Below are 25251 nucleotides of genomic sequence, written 5' to 3' on the forward strand. Positions count from 1 at the left end.
AAGCACATCTAAGCATGAAATATGATGAGGATAATGAATAAATAAAACCGAAGCTTAAAAAAACACAACATTAAAGAGCAAATTGCGTTAATATTAGAGATCACACGCTGGTGGTCATAGGATTTATCACAAGATCAGTGACTATTGATTGATGCTTATTTACAACCTTAAATTAATGACGACTGACTGTGTTGACAGCTCACAGGTTCTTGTATAATCCAAGTTAACTGTACTACTTTACCTCAACTGCCTTCAGTCTGCACAGCTGGACCAAATAAACGCCAATAGAGTCACGGTCGGAGTCAGGAGGAGGGGACACCTCCGAGCTGTCTCCTCATTCACACAGGCGGGGCTCACACGTGCCCTCTACCGGCCAGACAGTGCGCACACAGCCGCTGCTCTCCTGGAGCTGCCGGACCACTCAATCCATGCGTAATTCAGCAATCAGGACTCACTCACATTCCTCCTCCAAGTGTGGAGCAAGCCGGCAAGGAGCAGCCGTGTCGGCGATCGTGTCCTCTCACCCTCGACAGCACGCCAAAGGGACAGAGGGCAGGTCGAAGACTTTAGATACAACACACCTAAAAGTATAGGTAGGATTCAAGTTGCAATAAAGAAAGAAGAGTTGCCAGTTAACCCCGCAGCTGGGGGTTAACGCTACGACGGCGCTGTCGACATGGATAAAGTTATCAATTGCTTGTTTGCTGCAATAACCCTGCTGTTGTCCGTCCGAGGGGAAGTTTTTAAAGGTAAGGAGGATTACCTGGAGATGTTTGCACGTACAGAACATGTATTGTTTTATGCCACAGCCGGTGGACGAAGTGCAGGGTCAAAGGCACTTAAACTCAGTTTGACCGCTATTTTTTCTGATACTTAAGCAGCAGTTTTCGCTTGTAAGCCTTTAAATTATATTTATGGTGTAATATCGAGCATATGTAACGGTGGTAAAGTATGTAAGTTATTAGAGGATGGATTTTTAAAGACAAAATAAGCTTAAAAACATACAGCATGCATTCAGGAAAAATGAATTTTGCTCACACTTCATCAGCAGTCAAATGAATGTCACAGTTTATCTCACCTTTTGGAGCTGCTGCGCGTAACGAGCAGGTGCGCTACGGGCACCGGAGCAACTCCCCTGCTGTCAATGGCACGATTCACATGACCACAAGTTTAGTGTTCAGTGTTTGTGTCTAACTTTATCTTGATAAGTTGCTGTCTAATGTGATTAACCTCAAGGGATTCACGCACCAAAGAGTCACCGTGCGCTGCTGTTTGCGCGGCGACTCCATAAGACCTAACGGTCATTAGGCTATTTCACCGCGAGCTCGGCGTGAACTTTATTTATAATGTCCCAGTGACCATGTGGACATCGGCTACAGTCACCTTAAAGTGTTGTTCCTCACCTAAAACTCCCAATGTGAATTATATTGGGTGCGCGGAGTGCTTCTCATTTCAGGTTTTAGTGTTTTTCAGTCCAAGCGCAAAAACAAACTCCACATGTCTACAAGCCTACACCTCTACAACAGCTTGTGTATAACGGGTATTCTGTAATTTCTATTTTCCTCTTAACTTCAATTTCACTGCAGCAAAAGAACGAATAGTTGATAAAACATATTTCTGTAGAACTGTTTATGTGTAGTCGGTATCCGCGTTCAAAAAGACATTTGAATGAAACCAGCTATTAAAAAGTCAATCTGTTTTACAACCTGTCATTGTTTTGGCAAATAACGGTTTCACCTGCACGCGCTCTGTCTCAAGATGTTTCTGAAAAGTGTTTGCTTTGTCATTTTAATCTTTAATCTTTTGGAGTTTTACTTCAATTTTGATGGGTTTGCTGTTGTACTGGTTGACTGATGCAAACTTTCCCATCCAGCACTTCTGTTCAAATTAATGATATTCATACATAGACAGCTTTCATTTGCAGAAGGTCTATTCAAAGCTGTGTGAGAGAAAAAGTTCTGGGATTAGCACCATATAGTGAATTGACTTATTAGAATTACTGAAATAATAGTGCAGACTTTCACTTCCAGTGTAATGGTCGTAGACTGCCCAGGGGGACTTAATATTCAGTCTAATTTAGCCCCTAAAGGGGTCATTTCTGCTGGCATTATCTTTGTGGAAAAAGGCACATTAGCCTATATTCATGCCAATCAATGTATAGATAATGGATGTCCAGTCTAAGGGTGGTCCATGCTGTCAATACAACTGGAGTTGCTTTGAAAAAGCTCATAAATATGTGGAATAGGCTGGTTTTATCTTTGAATGTTGTTGATTTGATATCCTGCATAGACGCTGAGGGAGCGGTGTGTGAGGCGAAGTTGTGGTGTTATGTGTGGTTTCAGTTATAGTTGGATGCTGTGGGGCTCAGTAGACGACTACTGATGCATTTTTCAGAGAGCCTGTTGGGGGCAGCATGGTACACATATAATATGATACCCAGATGATGAAGTTAAACTGCACAGAGTGGAGGTCTGCGGAGTCAGACACATAGATCAGAATTCAGATGCACTTTGGAAACTATTTGAGTCTGTGCTGTGATGAAATTTCAGTTTGATCACAACCTTGATTTAACTAAACAACTCTGCTGCTAAATAAATTACATTTTTATTTTATTTATGCATCCCTACTTTCTCCAAACTGCTCCTTCTCACTTCAGGGATGTTTTTACAGAGGACAGCTTGCTAAGAGCATAGTCAGAGACCTACAGAAGATGTATTAAAACATTTTTATTATAAATAAATAGTTTTTTATCTCCCAATATAAACCCCATGGGTCAATTCTAGTGACTGAGAACTCTCTTACCCTGAAGCTCAAAGTATTCCCAGTCCATTTTTGTGTGAGGTTTATCAATCTTGCCCGCTGGCAACCGTAGGACTGGGAGATTTATTGGAGTGGGCTGCACTGCAGGGCTCCCAGCGGTGCCGAAACCATCGATAAATGTGCTCCTAATTGCATGAGTGTGTGTGTAAATATGTAAACCAGGAAGAAATCAATTGGATGTGTTTTACTCTCTCTGGCTAGGTGACGGATTAGCCACACACGGATGGAGAGGTAGAGGCTAAATATGAGCAGCTCCAGACATTTGTTATGGAGAGTATGTGATATCAGCTCGTGTGATAATTAGATCACTGAGGTAACCAGAGTACCGGTCTACTTCAGTGCACTGTGACTGTGTAGCCACAATTTGATCCCAGGGAGTCAGTCTTTTGGAAGTCTTTTAATTTACGCATTAAAAAAAACAAACCGATACCACAATCAGAATCACACAGTATCAGTTTCATCTTTTCCTGTTTGAACTTGTTTATGCACCTGCATATCTTCTCCCAGTGGCATGGTGGAGATGAGCTGCACTTTTGTTTTTTGTTTTTTTTCCGTCCCTGTTGCATTCACAATGGCCCCTGGATGCTCTAGGTTAAGAGAGAAAGCAAAAAAAAAAACACTATAAATCACTTGTTGTGTATGGCCAGTGCCTCTGTTTTCTACATTATGAGGACAGCTTTTTTTTTTTCTACAAGGCCTGGCCTTTGATATCTATACTCTGTCTTTTGACCGAACACATTAAATTCCAGGGAGCTGTGCGCTTTGTTATGTTTACCACCTTTTCTAGCAGCCATAAAACCTGCCTTGTTTTCTGATAGGGGCGAGCCGTGTGTTGAGAATAATGCCCATGCTTGGAGTGTAGAGCTGTAGTTTGTCATTGCGGAGTGACTGCTGCTGATAGCGTCCTGGTTGACCGATCCTGATTGCCATCCAAGCTGTGACTAAGGAGTAAAACAACACATTGGCTGCTCGGGAAGATAAACAGCACTTCATTTGAAGTCTGGCAATAATTTAGATAGTTTTTCACTCATGAAATGTTTTTTTTTTTTTTTACCTCTCCCAGCTGACTCAGATTTAATAGAGACTTTTCCGAAAGGTGTCCTGAAGGGTGGCAGTTTCCTTTGTGTAAGCCAGTGGAGAATGAAATTAAATATGCATGTGATTTTTTTTATTTTTTTATTTTACGATGGCTTCAACCATGTTGTAGGAGAAAAAAAAAAGCTCCACAGTGATTGATGATAGTACAAAGCAGAAAGTGAGGTGTCTACATTCTTCTGTAACTTTGCTTTTCAGACACTTTTATTATGATGATAATGAAGGTGGGGGAAACACATGGACTACTGAAGCTGTTCAAACACTGTGGTACATGTGTGCCTTCCAAGAGAAGGGTCTGCTGAGTTTGTTAGCAGAGCTGTCTTAAGACTGTTCATGGCTGGTAGATAAGGCTGGGCAATAGATCAATACAATATTGATATTGTGACATGAGACTAGATATTGTCTTAGATTTTGGATATTGTAACATCGTGATATGGCAGGAGTGTTGCCTTTTCCTGGATTTAAAGGCTGCATTACAATAAAGTGATGTAATTTTCTGAACTTACCAGACTGTTCTAGCTCTTCTAGTATTTGCCCACTTTATATCCACATTACAAAACAAAAATCTCATTGTGTAAATATTTTGTGAAAGCACCAATAGTCATCCCTATAGTACTGTTGCAATATTGATATCGAGGTATATGGTCAAAAATATTGTGATATTTGATTTTGTCCATATTGCCCAGCCCTAGCCCAGTCTACATGGCTGCAGCTTTAAAAGCTAAACTTTAAGAACTTGCACATATTAAGTGCTGATATATAGACTTAGAGTATTCATCTGAAGTGACTAGACTGACAGGAATATTATCCATTTTTCACTAGGAGAGATGTCTAACATATGTCTGTGTGGAAAGATGAGATCACTGCTGGTAATACTCCTGCAAAACAGCCATCCACAGTGTTTCTTGCAAATATCCATTTTGTTTTTGGAGTTACACATTCCTTCTTTGCACAGATTACTGGCCAAACATTGACAACCTGATATCATATTATCATATATCCGGGCCATCCACATTACAAAATTAAAATGAAAAAAAAAAAGAGAAGCTATATGAAGTATCAGCAGCAAATGTCAGGATCTGGTGTCATGTCTGCGAGTGATATCAGGAAAAAATCATAATATAAGAAGAAGATATTGATATTTTCCCATTCTCATTAGACTTATTATAACAGAATAACAAAACATGTTGCATTTTGTGTAAAGGGCACACAGCTTGACACATTATTCAGCTTTGCTCCAATGGGGGAAAAATCAGCATCTGTTCTCTGGAAGCTGCCACAAGGGATTGTAGGAAATGTAGGAAATCACGAACTGAAGTAGAAGATAAGGGAGGTTGAGGCAAAGTCGACACACCAAAAAAGTAAACAACACTTCATCACAAAATAACTCCTGAGACGCCTTGAAAATCGCAGATTGATGATACATAGCAGTGCATGAGTAACCAAGCGTGGACTTTTTCATTAATTTAAGCAGCAAGTATCATAATCAAGATATAATGCACAAAAGTTTTTTTTATTTATTTATTTTTTTCAAGGATTAGTTTGATTTATTCAAATATGGTGTTACAGGTTGTTTTGTTCTCATCTTTCTAAACCTTGTTACAGTGTTTTTTTGCCACTTACTATACTTTATACTGTAAATAATACTTAACCACAGTGAAAACAAAAATCTAAAATCTAATTGAAGTGGTATTATAGGCTTAGGAAGGTGGCACATAGTGCAGCCTGTATTTGCACAGTGATATGATGTGTTGGCTCTATCCTCCAGCACACTGGATCTAAAATCAAACAATGATTATGGGGATAAAGTCCTGACTCCCAGCTTTAATATGAGGGTGTTCACATCCTCCTAAGTCAAACAGTGTGTGGGACTGGGGCCCTTTTAAAGGACCAGTGTATAAGATTTGGTGGCATCTAGCAGTGAGGTTGTAGATTGCAACCAAATATATAGACTTCCCCCCACCCTCCCCTTCCAAGCTCGTAGGAGAGCCAACATGGCCGTGAAACACGCAAAAAATGCAAAAGGTCATCTCTAGAGCCAGTGTTTGGTTTGTCTGTTCTGGGCTACTGTAGAAACATGGCAGTGCAACATGGCAGTCTCCGTGGAAGAGAGCCCGCTCCATGGATGTATTATAAGAGCTGGATACTGGACCAAAAATAATGCCCATTCAGTCCAATAAGAATTGCTCGGCTCATGCATACACCAAAAGAAGTTTCTAGCTTCCGGGATTGCTTCCACATTGTGTGGCCCATTGAATATGTGCAGTGGTGTTTCCTCCACTGGCCCCGCCTGTGAGTTCCCATTCGACCCATAGACTTTACATTGTGATGACGTCACGGATTTTAAAATCACTTTTCTCCACTTGAGGAAAGTTTTACAAATATAAACCTCCATGGATCAAAATACATAATAGAAAAAATCAACTGACCTTGTTTGCAGTTGGAGGTGTCCTGTCAACAGTTTTACAGACATCTCTTTTACAATGGTGGTCTATGGGGAAATGCTTTTTGGGCTGCAATACCACAAGTGGCCACTGGGAAAAATTGGCTGTAAGGCTGAGCAGCAGAGCCTTGTCCAGCTCTTACAATACATCCATGGCCCACTCCCTATGTAGATAATAAGGCATGCATTTTAAGGTAACGAAAACACAATTCTTATTTTCATGGGACTTCATACTAATTAAAACATACTCATGAATATTAACCCATTTCTGCCAAGTCCGTTCCGCTAGATGCCACTAAATCTTACACACTGGTCCTTTAATACATATGACTTCAATTTTAGGGCACAGAAAGTAATTGGAAAACTTAACATAAACTTAAAATTAAGTCATTATATTTAATCCTCCAAATACAAAATAAATGCAGAGGCCAAGTACTTAATTAGTTTTGCATGTAGTCATCCAGGGAACCCAAGAGTGCTCTTAAATATATGTGTATTTATCAGTAAATTATGTGAGGGGAATAATGTCTATGTCTACTGTCAGTACCAGGTGTAATCAATCAGTTTTTACTATGCCCACCCTGATGAAGACCCTGTGAGGTCGAAACCAGAATTTCAAACCAGTATGCAAGACTAAATGAAGAGTTTTGATATAATTCGCCTGAAGAGCTTATCTTTCTTTTTATTGTCATCATATTTAATATCTATTTAATTAGGTGTCAAATCTTTTCTAATCAGTGACCCCCAAACATCAGCAGACACTGGAAATCTTCACCGGTGATGCTCTGGCAGGCCTTTACTGTGGCAATCTTCATTTTTTGCTTGTATCGGAGGCTTTTTTTTTTTTTTCTTCTCTCAGATTGTTCTTCAGGAGGAGTCCACATGATCAGCTGGACTCAGTCAGATGACTGACCTTACTGTCTGGTCAAAAACATTCCACAATTGACCATAAAAGGGTTCTTGTTTACTTTGACTGTATGTTTAGGATCATTGTCCTGCTGCATCTACCTAAAATTTGGAGACTATGTATAAAAAAAACTATGATTTCTACACCGTTCACCTAAAATTGACGTGAAATTAAAGCTCAAATTAAAGCTTAAAGTTCAAATTAAGCTGAGAGCACTTTGAAGCGAAACAATGACTAACTGTGAGGTCAAAGTGCTGGAGTTCAACAAAACATGTGACCATCCAAATACTCATGGTCCACACTTTGAGTATGGAAATTGGTTAACTGTCGCCTGTCACGAGCACTTCCAAGCCATAAGAAAAGTGAGTAAACTCTTCGAACGCAAAGTCTACCAATATGGTTCATCATCTTCATATCCCTGGAGTGCCACTCCACATTCAATCATTAGCTGTTGATTTGCAAGTGATTTTATTTACATTCTTGAGAGGCAGTAATAGTTTGAAGTTCATTCTCGAGGCGGTTGATGTGGCTATGTTATCTGGGAGCTCTGCAACAGAATGATAATTGGCCTTGAGATGTGACTGTGTGAAGGATGCTGGACAAACAGAGATGCTCTAATTATACACAGCTCCTTCTTCAAATGAAGAGGATAAAAGCTAATGAATTGCACACAGGCCAGCACAGGGGCTGCCTAATGAAGAGAGTGAGAGACAGAGACGGGAGTGTTTGTAAGAGAGAAAGAGTTGAGGGGAGAGAGAAACAGAGTGTGTGTATGTGTTAGGCATGCTCGAACAATTCTGTGATCTCATCACCATGTCTAAAAAAGAAAAAAAAAATCCATGGTTGAAAAACAACAACTTACTATGCAGCGGATCATGTTTACAGAAGTCTGCATTCATTGTAGGTGGCTCAGAGAGTCCAGGCGCTCAGGAAAATTTCACTAATTAATGCTCCAAGGGTCTCAATTGTTATTAATGGTGACGAGAAGGAGGAGGGGAATGAGGGAGGAGTAGGAGAAGCAGTTTAAATCAGGACATTACGGCGTGTCCGCTCACTTTTGCACAAAATTATTAAAAAGGACTTTTAATTTTTTATTTAGCAAATGTTCACTTCTGCTATCCTGAATTAAATCTTTATCTGTGACCAATGACTGGCAGCTGCACCAACGCTTTTACCCTCAGACTGCATTGACCCCGACCCTCGCACATCTTGGAAACCTGCTGTTCAATCACCTGGTTTCTATTCAGCATTATCGCCTATAACCCAGGGGTTATTATGTGAATCGAAATTGATTCTGATAGAGCGCACTTTGATATTTGGTTCAGGTGAGCATATAGACTTGACCTGAAAGTGTGAAGCTTAATTTCAAGTCTGTCAAATAAAGCTCTCGCCTCTACTTTGACACCAGAGTCACGTAGTTGAAATTTTGAGCCACGCACAGGGCAAACTTTTTTTTCTGTAGTTTCAAGTTGCCTCCTTCATGGGACAAGTGCACCCGCTAACTTGGAGGAGACTCTGCTTCGTGCCAAAAAGCTGTCTGCGTAGGATGCCTCTGCTCACACGACTGGTGGTAGTGGTGGCAGTGGGAGGAGGGGGTGTGCTGCTACTGCTGTTTCACCTTGTCTCCTGTTATTTATTAGGATTCTGTCAAGGCTCGCACAGTAGGCAGGTGTACATCCCTCCTCCTCTCCCCATTCGGGCCTTATGAGTATAACCAGGGGCAAAATTCTCCATTACTGTCAGTCTGAATCTGTTGCCGTCACATTAGCGCACGCCATGTAGTCATTAATGCATTAGGCCTTGTTTGAGTGCCAGTTATTTGCATTGGCTTTTACACTGTCTATTGGCCCTTGTGCTAAAAGCTGCCTTGGCTGAACCTATTGACCATTTAACTGTTCAATAATGAAGCGATCCCTGAGGATGAATTAGGCCTTGGTGGTGCAGTTGAATAATGGTTATTAGGATGTGAAAAAAACAACATTAGTATCATATACATTTTTATGGCCTTTTGAGAGGCACATGTAGCAAAACTCAGCTATAATTTACCAACACTACTGTATATTTTTAATGCAGAGGTATCCCTCTAGCATACAATCTCACCACTAACAGTCGAGCACACTATTATCCACCCTTATCCTCCACTTCTTCCTCCCACAGCAGAATGTACCTGATTATACTCCTATCGGTCACACTCTGGCGCCTATTTGGAGGCTGTTATCTGTTTGCGGTGGAGACTCCTCAGGGAAGCATACAGCCGATAAGAGACTGTTGTTCTGTAAACAGCCCTCTGACCTCCTCAGGCTGGGCTTGGCTCTTTTTCAAATGGGTCTCTTTTGTATTGGCCCGAAGCTCAAACCTCCGCGTGACTGACTCCCCAGGGAGAGGTTTAATGGCATTACTGTACGCTCCGCACCACGCAGGGTGGTCACTCTGGAGCTGTCGGAGCCTGAGGGGGGGGATGTTCGTGCCTTCAGAATTAGAGGGAAGGAGGGAGAATACGATGGTGGGAACGATGTTGTAGAAAGGATGTACTGTTGTCTCTTGCTCAACATTCGGAACATGAGGATAATGATGTGAATGACCCCTTTATGCCCCTAAACTGGAAGTTGCCTATGTGAATGAAATTATGTGGTGATAAAGTGGTCAATCACCATTTTAGTTTTTAAACTATGTGGCAATCCCCCTATCAAAACATGAATTATATTCTCATTTGTGCTTGTCCCTATGAAAGTCTTTTAACTCTGAAGAGTGAAATCTGACATGAGTCAAATCCATTAATATCTCTTCTGCTGACAACTTGACTTCTTGCTTGACCGTCCACTATCAGGGACCATTGGTCAGCATCACTGATGTCAACTTGGTTTCAACTTTCCTTGTTTAATTTGCGTGCCTGAGCAAACAATGCATTGAAAATCAGTAGCTATGGGCGGTACTGCAGCGGACTGTTCACTAAATCACTTTGGTGTTAAACACTACTTCATTGAAATGGCTAGTGAGACACACAGCTGCAGGAGCTGCGTTAAAGACAGAGCAAACACAAAACAATAACTGGAAAAGATGATGCTTGGCTTGAAGCTTGACTCCCACCCTGTAATCAGAGTTTGCCACGCTAAAGAAATTACAGGGCACAGGAGTCATTAGGAGTGTGGGTGCAGCTCTGCATTGCAAACGGAAACAAAGTTGAAAACACATGTTTTTGGAATAATGCACATCTGAATAAACAAACCGGTGAAAATCTGACAAGTTGATTGTAATGATAGGATGCTGCCGGCCGGGAGGATAAATTCAGTTTGATGTGATGTCTCAGGGACTTATTGGTATCAGGGCAAAAGGAAGAGTAATTAATGTGGAAAGCCTCCAGGAGCAGTTGGTTATTCTACAGTGTTATCATCAGTCCCCCTGCCTCATTGGCATTAGACTTAAACAAGTTAGAACAGAATTAACTAGACATGTTTGTTTTATTTCGAAGGAACCATCATATTAAAGTGAAACAATCTTGCTTTGTTGGATTTTTTTTACTTTCAAAGCAGTTTGTCCATTTGTCTTTTGTGCGCTATAGCCTCAAGAGCTACAACTAAAATGTTTTGAACACAGTGTTAATATGTTTCTGTCATGTGAATATTATAACCCACTGCTGAAGCTATGGTTTGGATAAAATGCAAACATATCTTTTCCCTGTCCTACTAAGTCTTTGAGCAAGTCCCAAGGCTAACTGAGGATTTCCCTATTGCCATTCCCAGAACTAAATGGGGCATTATTCATAATAGGATCTCAGCTGAATGTAGGTAGAAGGGAGATTCATACAAAATGGCAGGGACATGAAAAAATCCAGAGAAGCTGGATTCACACCACAAACCATGTGTTTTCCTGTTAAATACTGTACACACATACATTTGTTTAACGAAACCAAAACATTTCTTTGTCTGTTTTATTTTCTGTTGGTTGTCATGGTGTTGGCAGCTGTACTACTAGTTTTAATTTGCAATTCACATCCTACAAACAGTGTAAATGGTTAAAATTAGTAACGCATCTGTTATGCATTCAGGTTGGAAGCCTGCTGGCTCCCTGTTAGCGTGTTGCTAGCTAACATACATCAAATGAAACTGAAGGGAAGCAAGAGAGCTTTTGGCTACATACCATAACTCTAAGCAAGGAATATAATAAAATGACATTTGCTGTGAATTGATATACAGTAAGTTTGGCTTGTGTTCCTGGCAATGGTAATTACCAGAGCTAATGTCATTGTTTTTGACTGGTCCATGGTTTTCAACAGTCAGTTCCTAACCGCATGAAAAGTAGTCATTGTGTGGTTGTTGCAGGAAATAGCTTTGGACATATGATTCCAACAGTATACCTAGCCATTTTGAGTCAGGCATGTCATAACTGAGGAGTTATGACTGTAGTTCACCGTCTGATCTGATGAACATGAGCTCTCCAAGATTAGTTTCAGATTTTTCATGTTTACCGCACGTTAAGACATGTTGATATTTTAAGAGCAACTAAAAGTGAGTATGTCTGACATTTCACATTTCTTTTGTCACTTGGGTATACAAATTGCTTTCCAAGGTAGCTAAAATGGTTTGGCCCCATAATGGCCCAAATCCGGCAGGCCAGAAGAAATAACTCGGCCTAAGTACAGTTGCCAGACTCTTGTCAAACCCTGTTTGAATGACGCCCCAGAATCGGCCCAAGTACACTGATCCAGGTCTGGCTGCTGAAAATGAATCAGCATTGCAAGCATAGGGCCGCAATTGCCCCAACAAAAATGGCAGACCTAGCCTATACTGGTTCGAGTCTGGGTGCCAAAACCTAACCGACACTGCCAGCATTGGGCTGCAATCACCCCAACAAAACTGCCAGAACTGGCCCATACAAATTGGCCCAACGCCGGAGGCCAGTTTTGCCAGAACTGGCCCATGTGTAAGCCAGTTGACAGCTTGTAAAAAGTAATGGCTGACCCAGTATTCTGTCAGAGCTACCCCAATATCTGCCTATGACTGACCATGTCTATTGCCAGAACTAGGAGATGTTTGATTAGTAATACAAAACCACATATATTTAATAAAAACAAGAAGGGCCTTTCCCTTTCCCAATGCAGAATTTAAGACATTTTTTTGTGTTCAGCATAACACTGAAACTCTAGTTGTAATGATTTGCTTTTGATATTTGGAGTGGACACAAATGAATCATTTTGTTGAACATTAAATTCAAAACTACCCAAATTATTGTCAGATGCACAATGTATGCTTTATTCATTAAATATCCCCTGCAGACATGATTTAGGATCTATAAAAATACTCTGTTTTGAATACTTTGTGTAATGTGTTTAATTACTCACATATTTCTTAAAATTACATTAAACAATACATTAAAATAACAGCCTTCTAGTGTCAAACTCTGCAAATACTGTGCTTCATTCTGCACAGTGAAGCTCAAACATCCAAGTGAAGTAAAAATAAGTGGGTTTTTTTCATGGCATTTCCTCCCCAACCCTGCATTACCCCATGCCTACCTCCATAATACTCATACATGCGCTACTTTTTCAGTTAAAAATGACACCATGAATATCTGCTATAAGAATTTACAAACAAGTAAACAAGTAACATAAGATAGATACACGGACAGATACAGTTGTATGCAAAAGTTTGGCCACCCCTTGACAAATTTTAGTGATTTTTTTAATTGAAAAGATGTAAGCACAGTCTCTCTAGGATATGGAAAAGACACAATATTACCAGCAAACTTTTTTCTTCAATTTATGGCATAAAAAGTAACTACTTCTTATGCTATAAATTGAAGAAAAATAAAAAATAAAAACATTGTGGCATGTGCAAAAGTTCAGGCACCCTAAGAGTTCTGAAGCCTCAGATTCTTTTTCAAGGTCTCAGACCTTAATCAGCTCGTCAGGCCTGAGGCATGTCAACAATTGTCATTAAGAAATGTCAGCTGGTGCCAATTTCAAAGCTTTACAAATATTCTTACTCTTCAAACCTTGTGCAAACACTCAGCAACCATGGATTCCTTTAAGCAGCTGTGTAAGTCTTATTGATACCCACAATGCAGGGGAAGGCTACAAGAAGAAAGCAAAGCGTTGTCAGCGTGCAGTTTCCACAGTGCCAAATGTAATTAAGAGATGGCAGTTTAGGGGAACTGTGGAGGTCAAGATGAGATCTGAAAGGCCAAGAAAACTCTGAGAGAACTGTTCATATGCTGGTCAGAAAGGCAAATCAAAACCCTCATTTGACTACAAAAAACCTGCAGGAAGACTTAGCAGACTCAGGAGTGGTAGTGCACTGTTCCACCGTGCAGCAATGCTTGCACAAACAAGATCTTCATGGAAGAGTCAGTAGAGGAAAACCTTATCTACGTCCTCATCTTAAAATCCAATCCCCCCAGACAGATGATAAATACACAGATAGACAGATAGATAAATACAGAGATAGACAAATAGATAAATACACAGACAGATAAATACACAGATAGACAGATAGATAAATATACAAAGAAAGAAAGAAATCCCCTCCTGATGTTGGGACAAATCCAAAGTCCTCATTCTGTGCAGGAATTACTTTCAAAGTTCAGCTGAAGACAACATGATAATTTATCAGTATGTGTTAGTATAAAATTCCTTCTTTGTGTGACAGTCCCTCTGCCACAGCTCAGCAAGGCAACACTTTCTGTGGAAACGCATGGAGGGAATTATGCACTAAAAGTATTAATTCTGAATATATCCACTTGTTTTGTTTAAGTCATAATGCTGAAGGAATTCCTTTAGAATCTCTTCTTCCAGTGTGGACAGAGGGAACAATCACAACAACCAATAGCTTTTTCAAGATACATAAGAACATGTCAGTATTTTTTATGACAGACTTAAAAAATGTAGGCCTATCCTTTAAAGGTAGAGTCAGTCATTCTGGAAAAAGATTGTTGATATTTGAACTAAACACCCAAACAAAAACACCCCTTCCTTCATGCTCCTTCAGAAGCTCTGCCCCCCAAATTCATGGAGGCTCATTGCCAAGGCAACGACCAAAAGAGAAATATGGTGGAATCCAGAGCGATGCGTCAGCAGTAGAGTTACTTCTGTTCCTCTCACACATTATCATGAGCGGAAAATAATTTTGTCTTATGTGAGCACAACAGTCCATCCATATGCTCCTGAGCGTCAGTAACATCACCGTGCTGGTTGGGGACTAACAGCTGCCTGCTGTTGCTCGCTGGCTGTTTGGGGCGAATAAACACAAATGATCCCGCAGTTAAAGTCGCGCGAGTAACGTGAATAAACACAGATGATCCCAGGGGCAAACTCAGTTTGGTGTAACCTCAAATTGCCGAAAACATTTAACTGTGGGATTTTCCACAACAAAGAATAGGAATTTTTACAGAAATATCTTCCACAGAAAAACTTTCACTTTCACTTAATGAGGCAGCACACTCTGCAGAAGGAGCTTTGGACAAGCGCTAGAAAGCTGAATCTCTGCCTCTATTCTAAGTCATCACACAGTTTTTCCTTTGGTTGATAAAAACATTATCACGTCAACATTAAATTTTCTGCTTACTTTAAACCAGTGGTCTTCAGTTTCCATGGTTTACAGCACTGCAGTAACACTGTGAGGGAGACAGCGGAGAGAATGCCGTTAGCATTGACAAATGCTAAGAGATGATGTTCAAAATGTTCAAAATGAGCCTCCAAAAACTATCTGACCAGCTAGCTAATGTTTCCAAGGTACTACAAGACATAATAAAGTTAGGTTAACATTGCAGATAACATTAGTCATGAGCCTGTTTAAAAGTGAGCAAGCTCAAACTAACTGGTTGGAACAGTTAGCTTAGCTACCGTATCTCTGTGTGCTAATGTTAACTCTTTACTCCGGCTTAAAACACACGTATGACAAACAGCCAATGCTAGTTAAGTTACAAGGTTAAATAATATACATTATCAGATTGAAAATCCTGTTGATTTCATTAATCACCAACTGACAATGTCAATGCTGTGCGATTAAGTTAAAATTCAAATTTCCAAGTAATTTCCTATGTAATGCATGGATGTATAAACAAATCATTTTGTGGGGGTTGTAACGCTCAAATAATTGATTGGCTGATTTACAGACGTCTCTTTCACAAAGTAAATCTATTGGAAAAAGTCTTTTGGGGCCAGTGTGCATCACATGACGGATGCAGAGGTTGTAATTACACATTTTGGCCACTATGTCAAATTGGCTTCAAAGCCTGGCACTTTTCCTGGGGGCTTGATGTGACATTGTGAAATATCACTTAAAGCCTGTAAAGTGAAAATAGTGGCCACAGTCAGTAACATTACCTCTGCATTTGTCAAACAAAAGTTCCTGCACATAAACTATGGAGGTTGGAATATGCCACCTGAATTATTTTAGACTGTTAAATTGTTTGATTATATGAATTCATTAATTAATTGCTAAATCTGGCTAATTTGAATAGATGTCTTACATTTTAAATTGATTAATTACATTTTGCTCAAAGTAAAATAAATTAAATTAAAAAAAATGTATCTTTCCATTTTTTAAAATTGAACGAACAGAACAAACCAGGTCCATGGGTCATTATGAAATCACTCAATTATAGGTTTAAAGGGAAAAAACCCTGACAAAAAATAAATTAATAAGAAGTAGAATGAGAAGAAGAAAATAGATACATAATTAACATAAAATTGACAAGAAAAAAGGTTTAAAAATATTCTCTCTTCTCAAAATAGGTTTTAAAAAGATCATTAAATTTGCCAAGTATTAATGTTTACTTTTTATGTCTTGAAAATATTAAGAATATACTAATTTAAATAAATGTTATTTTAATTTTGTTATTTTTATAATTTTTTATTTTAAATTTAAATTACAATGATTTAAATTAAAAATTAAAATCAAATTCCAGGCTTCATAATGAAATTATATTAAACGTTTCATGATTTATTATGTATCTTTGTTAGTAATCATTAATAAATGTGCCAATTCTCGGCACATTCTCGGAAATCGGCCCAAGTCCACACACCCAAAAACCTAGCCAAATCTGGCAACCATTACTGGGCCAGAGACGGCTCACCTTAGATGAGCCGCTGCCAGAACATAGCTGAGTGTGCCCACACTTAACTGGAATCGGCCCAATTCGGCTGGCTACCTGTTTGCTTTGGTAGCAGACACTGTTCTATGAATATGCATTACACACTATTCTTGCATCACATTTGTTGATGCCAAAATGAAAACAAAGATTAATCATCTCAGTGACAGATCTTATATCACCTGCTCATGTCCTTGTCACTCTCAACTTAATTAAATCATTCAATAATTAAATTATTTCTTGTATACAGTCAGAATTGGTACTGAAGCTATTTTTCTTTTAAATTAGCCTCTTAGTATGGTCACTTTACTGAACATGATATGGACGATAGTGGACTGGATGTTGCTGCATAGTTTCTTTAGAGCAAAAAGAAGGGAAAATTGAATATATAAATATATAAATGTGAGCAAAATTTGTGATTGATATATGTATGTTGATATAGGTTGTAAGAGCATCACAAAGTGCAGATCAGGATTGCAGTGGCCTGGTGAGGCAGAAGCGCACAGGCTTGGTTCAGAGGATGAATAATTCACTCCCATGAGCCCAGACTTCTTGCCGTGAGACTAATATTCAACAGCACCTATGTGTCTGAAAATCTTCTCCCCCTTCAACCCACGAAGGTTCCTTTCCCTGGAGAAAACCTCACCCTGCCATCACCCCAGCTGTGCTTTCTCCAAGCTGGGATGACAGGAATGTACAGAAGAAACGTAGTCCAGTGTACAGCAGGCTGCTGTGTGACTGGACTCAGAAATACTGAGAAAAGTTTGAACATAATTAATGGCTGGGTATCAAACCTGAATACTATATTAGTTTTGACAGAAATGCATTTGTAGCACTGCATGTTGAAAACAGCCAAGTAACAAAAGCTGGCATTTAATTTCTGGTCAGATTTGTTATCTTGTTTGCGTGTGTTTGGATCAGATAGTCCCTGATTTAAATCAACATTTTGACAATTTTACATTTTTTATTTTGGCAGCGTTCTTGTGCAGCTGCTTGTGCACACTGTTGTTGTTGGTATTGTCACAAAAAATCATGCATCAGAGTAGTATTAATACATACCCAGCCCTAAACATAATGCACATACTTCTGCTGATCAACTCCAGGTTGAGTTTTCAGATATCCCTTTTCCATTGGATTTACACTTTGCAGGCATTATATTGTTATGTTATCGTTATACGCAACAATGACATAGCTTCCATGACTTTGGTTTGAGATCAACATGCTGAATTTTCTTCTTCTTCTCTCCTCTTCTTATGATTCTACATTTCATCATTCAGCCTTCATTTCTATAATTATCTGAACAAAAGACGCTCAAGCATTGACAGATAGTCTGTGTCCAAGCATGCATGTGCGTAGGAGTTTGTGCTCATAAACAGTGTGCACGCTTGTGTTCATAGACTGTGTTTATACTGTGTGTGTGTGTGTGTGTCTCTGACGGTGGCCACTTTCCATGAGTGTGCACTTGAATGTGTGTTCTTGCGCATAGCCAGCCTTAGTTTCTTATGTCTGTGTGCCGTGTATGTGTGTGTGTGTGTGTGCTGTGTTTTACTCCCCGTCCTTGTGTGTCAGGTAGTGGACCCATCTCAGGCTTATTATCAGGGATGTGACAGAAGGCGGCAGGCAGCATCGTCGATGCCTTAATGAAACCCAGGCCCTGGCTAATTGGTGACACCGTGGCGCGAGGGAATGAGAAGCAGTAACCAGACTGGGAAGAAGGAAAGGAGAGGACAGCAGGTCCAGCCCTCACACCAGTGAATTAAGCCCGTCATGTTCATTTGTAGAACACACAGAAGGAGGGAACACCTACACTCTTCTCATCAAAATCCTGCAAATACAAAACTCCCCGCTGGTTGACCAAAGATAGCCCTGGTGACCACATTCTCCACTCAGTGAAGTTTTCCTTTTCAATCTTCTCCTTTTCATTATACTGTGTAAAGTCTTTCTCTTTTACTCTTGCTTTCAGAGAGCCAGGTTTTTCTGGGGTGAACCGTAGCCCTTTTGCTTCATACTGCATGGTTTGTGGCATCATGGATTATCATGTATTTAAAGGTCCCCTCCAGACATGATTTAAGACATCTAAAAATACTCTGCATTGACTAATAATTTGTGTGTGATATGGTTTTTCCACACAAAATATTAACTTAAAATTACAAATTGCTCATTCTCCCTTGTTGAAAAATCCAGAATCTATGATTATACAGTTATTGTTCATTTCAAAACTTTACTTGCTGAATGCAAGATGTCTCTTATATCAATGAAAAGTCCATTCTTAGTGTATGTGCAATGGAGGTTTCAAGTTTTCACATCACACTTTTGTAAATTGCATACTGGACCACAATTATCTCCAAACTAGTTGTGATGTCACAAATCATGGTTGTAGGTACACGCCTTACTCAGATTCAAGGTGAAAACTGAGAAACTTTCTACTTTCAGCTTTCTAGTGTCAAACTTTGCAGTACAAAGTTTGCACATACATATCTCTGCACAGTGAAGCTCAAACATCCAAATTAATTATAAGAAAAACAGATTTTTGAGTGGACGGTGACTACCTTTTTAGTAAATGGGACATAGGCTTGCTTTGAAGAATTGGTTCACAAAATTGGATTTATTTTCTCTGATTTTTTATTTCATGCCGGTCTCTGAGATTTCTGCTGCCAGCCCAAAACAACTGGTTGCTCAGTTTTGAAAATTTACATTAAAACAGTCAACACTAACATGGCTTTAGAGACACAATGTGTGGATCATCCCCAGGTCCTTCATAATTTATTATTCATAATTAATCTGGAATGATGTGGACAAAGCAGAAATTTCAGAGAAAGATATAACCGGGCAAATAAAACCAGTATTATCTGCACAGTTAGACACCACTGTTGGTAAGTGGGTAAATGTGTTTCTTTTCTTATTTATGTTAACTAACCCTTTAAGCATGGAGTGGATGGAAGTGCCTGAGGTTGTCGGTAGTTCTTCCTGCCTTGCCCTGGGCTGCCTATCTGACCCCTTCTGCCTCACAGAAAGCCAGTTTGGCTCCCTAATGTCCACCGGAGCTCGAGGGTTCCTTCCAGGGTGTCAGAGCTGACCTTTCTCTGTTGGTAGGAGGAGTAACGTGCAGCTGGCCTCTATCTGTCATGCCCCCAGCTGTGTTTATGCCTCAGAAATGACCACAGGGGCCTACTCCAATGTTGTATTTGAGTAATACAAATGAGGTACAGTATGAGTTGTGTGGCTCATCTGGTCTCATACTGATACTGATGGCCGCAACTTGCCGCATTTATTTCTAACACTGATCATTATCTGTTGTTGATACTTAGAATTATATAAGCCATTAAAACTTAATTTTGACGAATGACCCACTCTAACATATAGCCAGCATTTCATTAAGTTAAAGAACTGTGTAAAAAAAGTGATTGTGTTGCAGCTTAAGAAAGATTAATCCTGAGACTAAAAGGTGTTCAAATCCCTGTCTATCCTCTATCTTCACTGGTTCACATCTGAGGCTAAGCTTGTTTGTCCCAGAAGATCAGGATGAAAGATCTAGATGGGTTGACCATGTTGTTTTAGACCCTACATGACCTGATCAAACATCCTCTGTGCTCATGGGCTTACAAACATCACAACCAATCAGATTTCCTTCCACTTCACTTCTCTCCTTCTAACTCAAGTGACAGATCTAGCCCAAGTCTGTGATCTGGCTGTCCTCGACTACATGGGGAGATCAAAGAAGGCAAAAACATTTACATAAAAGATTATGTATGAGTTGTAATTAGTGCCTGCCTCGACAGTGACAACAGAAAAATATGTGATTTTGGCTGGAAGATGAAACGAAGGTGGGGTGAGATTTATAATAACCAGGTCTGAGCCAAAGTGTCACATTTTTAATTGAAGAAATCCCCAAAAGATTGTCCTTCTTTTCCAGGAGCACCTGACTCTAAAGAGATAGATTAGGATTAGTCTTATTAATTTTTGTTAATGCATTCATGCACATTCATTTTCTCCAAGATAATTACGTGTTTTACTTTGATGGCTGGCCTCCTAATTTCATATGCCCAAGTGTACCACTGCAACCCCGGCAGTGCATATCTCTTAAACACACTCCCCCACCAACTCCATCTTGTAAAAATTAGGTTATTTTCATCCTCCAAATTCTATTCAAAATCATGTGTAGTTGTCATATTACATCAAGGTCCTACATTATGATTTAGACTGAGTGATGCAAGATTATTGCTGTAGGCAAAAATGGATTTTTGCTACTCTCTGGTACAGTGGGTAACCATGTTTATTGCATGTGTAGAATTTTTCTGAAGATCTGTCAATTGGCAAAGCTGTAAGAGAAATCTTTTTAATATGTCTGTGCTACAGCATGTCATTAGAGACAATTTCCCTGCCACAAAGAGGGTCAGCAGAGGGGGTCACATTGTTTTGTGTGCTCATTGGACTATTATCTAGAATTGTGGAAGAAGCCAATTTTTGAAATTTCTTTCTAATCGTTATAAGTAGCTTGGCGAGGTGGAAGTTCATCTTGCACACTTGTAAAAGGGTACTATTTTCAGAAATTAAATAGGACGCCCACGGATGTGCGCACCTTATCTCATACTAATACACTAGCACACACACTATGGAGCAGTCACAGTGGCGAGGCATAGAGGCTTATCCTCCTGTGGGAGGAGCTGACATTTACTCTGAAAATTCACCTTTGGTTTCTGCCTCTGGATTTATGATATCACTCTTATCTAGATTCCATCACAATTTTTCATTACTGTTGTACTCTACGAGTGTGTGACTTTCTGTCATGGCTTGTAAGATTTGCCCTCGAAGAGTAAAGATTGAGTTGTCTGAATAGTTTGGTCTTGCATCGCTAATGTCTCTTAAAATATACGCAATATGTAATCATAGAGATACGCATTGACATTTTAGATGTGTGCATTAGCCCTGTGTCATGGCCTCTTGCGATGATGTTGGACTGGATGCCAGACAATCTGCTGGCTACAGTGGTGGAACATTCAAACCCTGCGCTTAATTAATGTTTCGCCCGAGTTGCTCCAATTCTGTCAATCCCTAATTCCAGGAGGGATATTATCCTTTGCCCGTTAATAAGTTTTTAAACATCTTTTCAATTTACTTGGGAATATGTAGAGATTTGCTTAACATGTTTAATATATCTACACTATTGCTCTCCCAGGAAAAAGTCAACAGCAGCTGTCTTTGCAGGCAGGATTTTCCAGGAAGATTTTCTTGAGCTGTGAAATCACATCCTCCCTCATTTGTGTTCTTGAATCAAAATACTTAAGAGCGATGTCCTTGGATGTAAGTCGTCCCTAGTTTCAGAAGATAAAGTTACAAGTTACTAGAGATTGAAAAGCAGCACATCACCTGACCTAGCTTTGGGTTCTCTTACTTCTCGGAATGAATGTCATGTAAAACAGCTCCCAGTTTGGGTCAAAAGACAGGCTGAATTCCACCCCAGTGGGCATGCATGATGTTAATGCTCCCTAATATCTGGCATCACACAGTCTGATACTCAGTATAATGAGGAAAACACTTGAAATACAGATAATTCCTCCAAACACACACGCTCTATTAGACAGGTCACATTTTATTGTTGCTCGGTGTGAGGTCCGTGCTGGCCGCACAAGTGATTTTTGGCGCCAATCAACACATAACCACACAGTCACTGGAAAAAAAAACAATGACAAATTGACCAATAAGGTTCCATAAATGATACCAGGCATAGCAAAAAGGCAGAAATAATCACATATTTTTTGTCCTCTGTATTGCTTTCACTGGTGGAGGGAATTGTGCAGTAGTAGCAAATTGCTATTCAGTCAGTAAGAGTTCTTTTAACCTCTTAAAACCCCCCAAAAATCTAAAAATCAAACTGATTTGCATACCCCAAAATCAAAGGTTTTTCTTCATCCTCTCTCCTTAGACCCTTGAGACCCTGCAGAAACTTTAGTTTGAGAAAACAATCTTTACTCAAGGTTCACTTGTTGCTTCTTAAAAAGCTTTGCAGGCTCTGATTGGTTTAAAAGTGAATGTACATACACGCCAAGGTTCAATATGATTTCAGCAGCATGTAAGTTATTTTATTTCAAGGTATAATATGTTCCAACTTTTAACCTACAATTCCAGATATATTTTGATCTGCAAATTTTCAAATCACTACCTACTGTGAGGCTTCTAGTCCTGCCTGTGATTCCAACATGCCAGAGGAAACCAGCTGTAGCCCACCTGTGTTCCTTGCATGTTTTCCTCACGCTGATGTTGCCATAGCCTGAGGACATGGTGTGGGCCTCCGGAGGCAAGGTGTCTCCGGTGCAGAGACAGATCTGCGGAGACAGGGAACACTTGGAAAGACGGATACTTCACGCTGAGCCGGCTGCCATTTAACAGCCTCACCCTACTCTGAACTGACATTTCTGTTTTACCATCCCTCGCCCAACTCATTGCCCCCACTCTGCCACTGTCATGGTAAACTTGTGTACAAGAAAAACATGGGGGATTTAGATGTGATAGTGGGAAAGGGAAGCTTATTCCCAAGCACAAACACAACCTGTAGTCTCACAGTATATATGTCTTTGAATCGTCCTTCTTTTGCAGTCAGCCAGACTTGGGATGCTGCAGAAAGTGCGATGCAGCTTTGCTCCCAAGGGAGAACGGTGAGCCTGATGAGCTCCCCGTGGCCAGGCCAGGTGCTTCTTTTGGAGTTACAGGGACAGTGCAGATCTGCGGTACCACGGGAGGGAGGATTGACATGATAACATAGCCAACCAACTCCCCGCGCCACCCGGCAGCACGACCACACAGCTTAATCCTCTCTCCACGAGGGCAGAGCTGCAACACTTGTTCCCCTCCTCTCTCAAAACAAGGGGGTTTTGTCAGTCATGTGGGGTGTTGCATCCCTCTCAGTCCCTGCCAACGGAAGCGCTATTACTGACTGCCAATGCCCCGGGGGAAAAAAAAGAATACCCAATATGCATATTATTCTAATACCAGCCGTCAGTGCCTGGAATTACTCGGCATGATAGCATAATGAATGCGGTGCCTTGTAGGTTTCTACATAAAGCTGTTTTGCCACTTGGATGAATAATTCATACTAGCCCAGAGGCAATGAATCAACCAGGCAAGAACTAAGAAAATTAGCTACCAATTAGTGTTTATTTATGGGGATAGTGTGTTTTACTCTCTATCTTAATGCCAAAAAAATATATATGCTAAGTAAAGTTTTGGCGACCCCTCTGACCTTGGGAATACAAATGAGCAGAAGGGAGGAGAGGAAAAGAGGGCTTGACTGTTGGATGAATCAGACGACCCCCATGTCTCTGCTGCCCCCCCCCCCAACCCCCTCCCACCCCCCCCACAACTCCCTCCCGTCTCAGCCGGCCTCCAGACATACAGTATCAGACTCAGCCTCTCAAAGCAGATTGATTTCATCTCTCGGCACATGATGTGTAAGGGACTTTGTTGACTGAAGGGATGTGATGTGAGGTTTTGATGCTGCCACTGGTGAGCTAAACCTCTGTCTCCTTGGAGCGTGCAGCCCCCACCTCCACCATCTCCTCCACCCCCCCGGCTGTTCCTACCCCAGCGCACTGGCAGCCAGCCCAGATACATTGGTAGTCGTTAGTTGTCACTGGAACGATGTGACACGTCTCTCTGATTCGCGGGGACTGTTGTTGAAAGTGATCGTTCCTGCCAAGGAGAAGCCCTCACCACGGATAAATGGACACTGAACAGCATGTGAACAGAGAGATAAAAATGGCAGAGAGAAAATAAACTAGTCACCCTTGAAGTCTAGCCTGGCGTCTCGACACCAGAATCTTTGGGGCTGGTGAGATTTGCAGAGGAGTTTTTCTGAGAAAGACAGATGGAGAGTTTGTACATCTTTCTTGATTTCCGTTTTTCTCTTTATTTCTTCATTCATATTAAGAAAATAAAGAAATGCCTAAAGTTGACTGCTTCACTCTCGAAGAAGTGAAAACTCTTAGCTTGTTTCTCAAGGTCAATGAGTGGAGAAGATATCTCCAGCCAATTCAATGAAAGACAAACAGACATGAGTGAAGGATGGGTTTTATAAGAATCAGACAAGCTGTTGACAGGAGGATAAAGGAGAGAAAAAAAAAACCTGCCAGAGATTCATGAGGATAACTCTCCAGCGTCTGCGCTCTCCTTTTCTTCCTTTGTAAAGCTTTGTGAAGAAATATGCTGCTGTGTATGTCTCGTCCAAAGCGCTTTTCATGAGCTCCAAATGTGGAGTTTCAGAGCTGCAATGAGTCAGACATTGTGTTGGGCAGAAGATAAGGGAGGCCAGGTGACAGACAATGTCTCAGCTTCCTCTGACTTGTGGGATGAGCGCTGTTCATGTGAGGCCAATTACTTTAGTTTTTACATGAATTACCTTAAAGGAACTGAGTTTAATGGAAAGACTCAAAAGCACTGTTTAGATGGAATGCAATTGGAAGAAGTAGGGTTTTTTATGATATGCCCTTAAATAGATAGATAGATAAATACTTTATTTATCCCCAAGGGAATATATATCATTGTATACTGGTATGTTGCACAATGCCTTACTGAATTCCAAAGCTGTTAAACATCGATTATGAATGTGTATGGAAAGATTAAGGCTACTGGCCACTGAATGTTTTCCATTCTTCCTTTGTGCTGTATTTAGGGCTGTGTTGTCTATTTAACAGGTGTGTCACTATGCTCCATAATACTCTGTAAGCTCTCAGAGACTAGCTTTGCATAGAGAGAGTCCAGTTACACGAGTAATCTGGTTTTGGTTCAACACCATTTAGCTTTATAACTTTGTTAGAATAACTTGTTTGTGCTCTATTTATAAGAGTTAAAAGTGGTTGCAACTGGCATCATTAGAGGCAGTATCATGGACGTGGTAGCTGACGTT

At 40.3% G+C, this 25251-nt stretch overlaps 1 protein-coding gene across 13 annotated transcripts in view; it reads left to right on the forward strand.

The window, feature by feature from the left end:
- The first annotated feature begins 291 nt into the window (after positions 1 to 291).
- The window catches only part of LOC121908234 (receptor-type tyrosine-protein phosphatase mu-like), a 170466-nt gene continuing 145506 nt past the window's right edge, over positions 292 to 25251 (forward strand). For 10 of the 13 annotated variants that reach the window (XR_006099196.1, XR_006099195.1, XR_006099194.1 and 7 more), the window contains exon 1: positions 293 to 749. Coding sequence is in view for 6 of the 13 variants with exons in the window: in XM_042428094.1 (XP_042284028.1) it covers positions 677 to 749 (73 nt within the window). In the remaining 7 variants the exon portion in view is untranslated. Of the gene's footprint in view, positions 750 to 25251 lie in introns of all 13 variants that reach the window. The other 3 variants (XM_042428097.1, XM_042428103.1, XM_042428095.1) reach the window with 2 other exon arrangements.

Source organism: Thunnus maccoyii, chromosome 12 (assembly GCF_910596095.1).
Source record: "Thunnus maccoyii chromosome 12, fThuMac1.1, whole genome shotgun sequence".
NCBI classification, from domain to species: Eukaryota; Metazoa; Chordata; class Actinopteri; order Scombriformes; family Scombridae; genus Thunnus; species Thunnus maccoyii.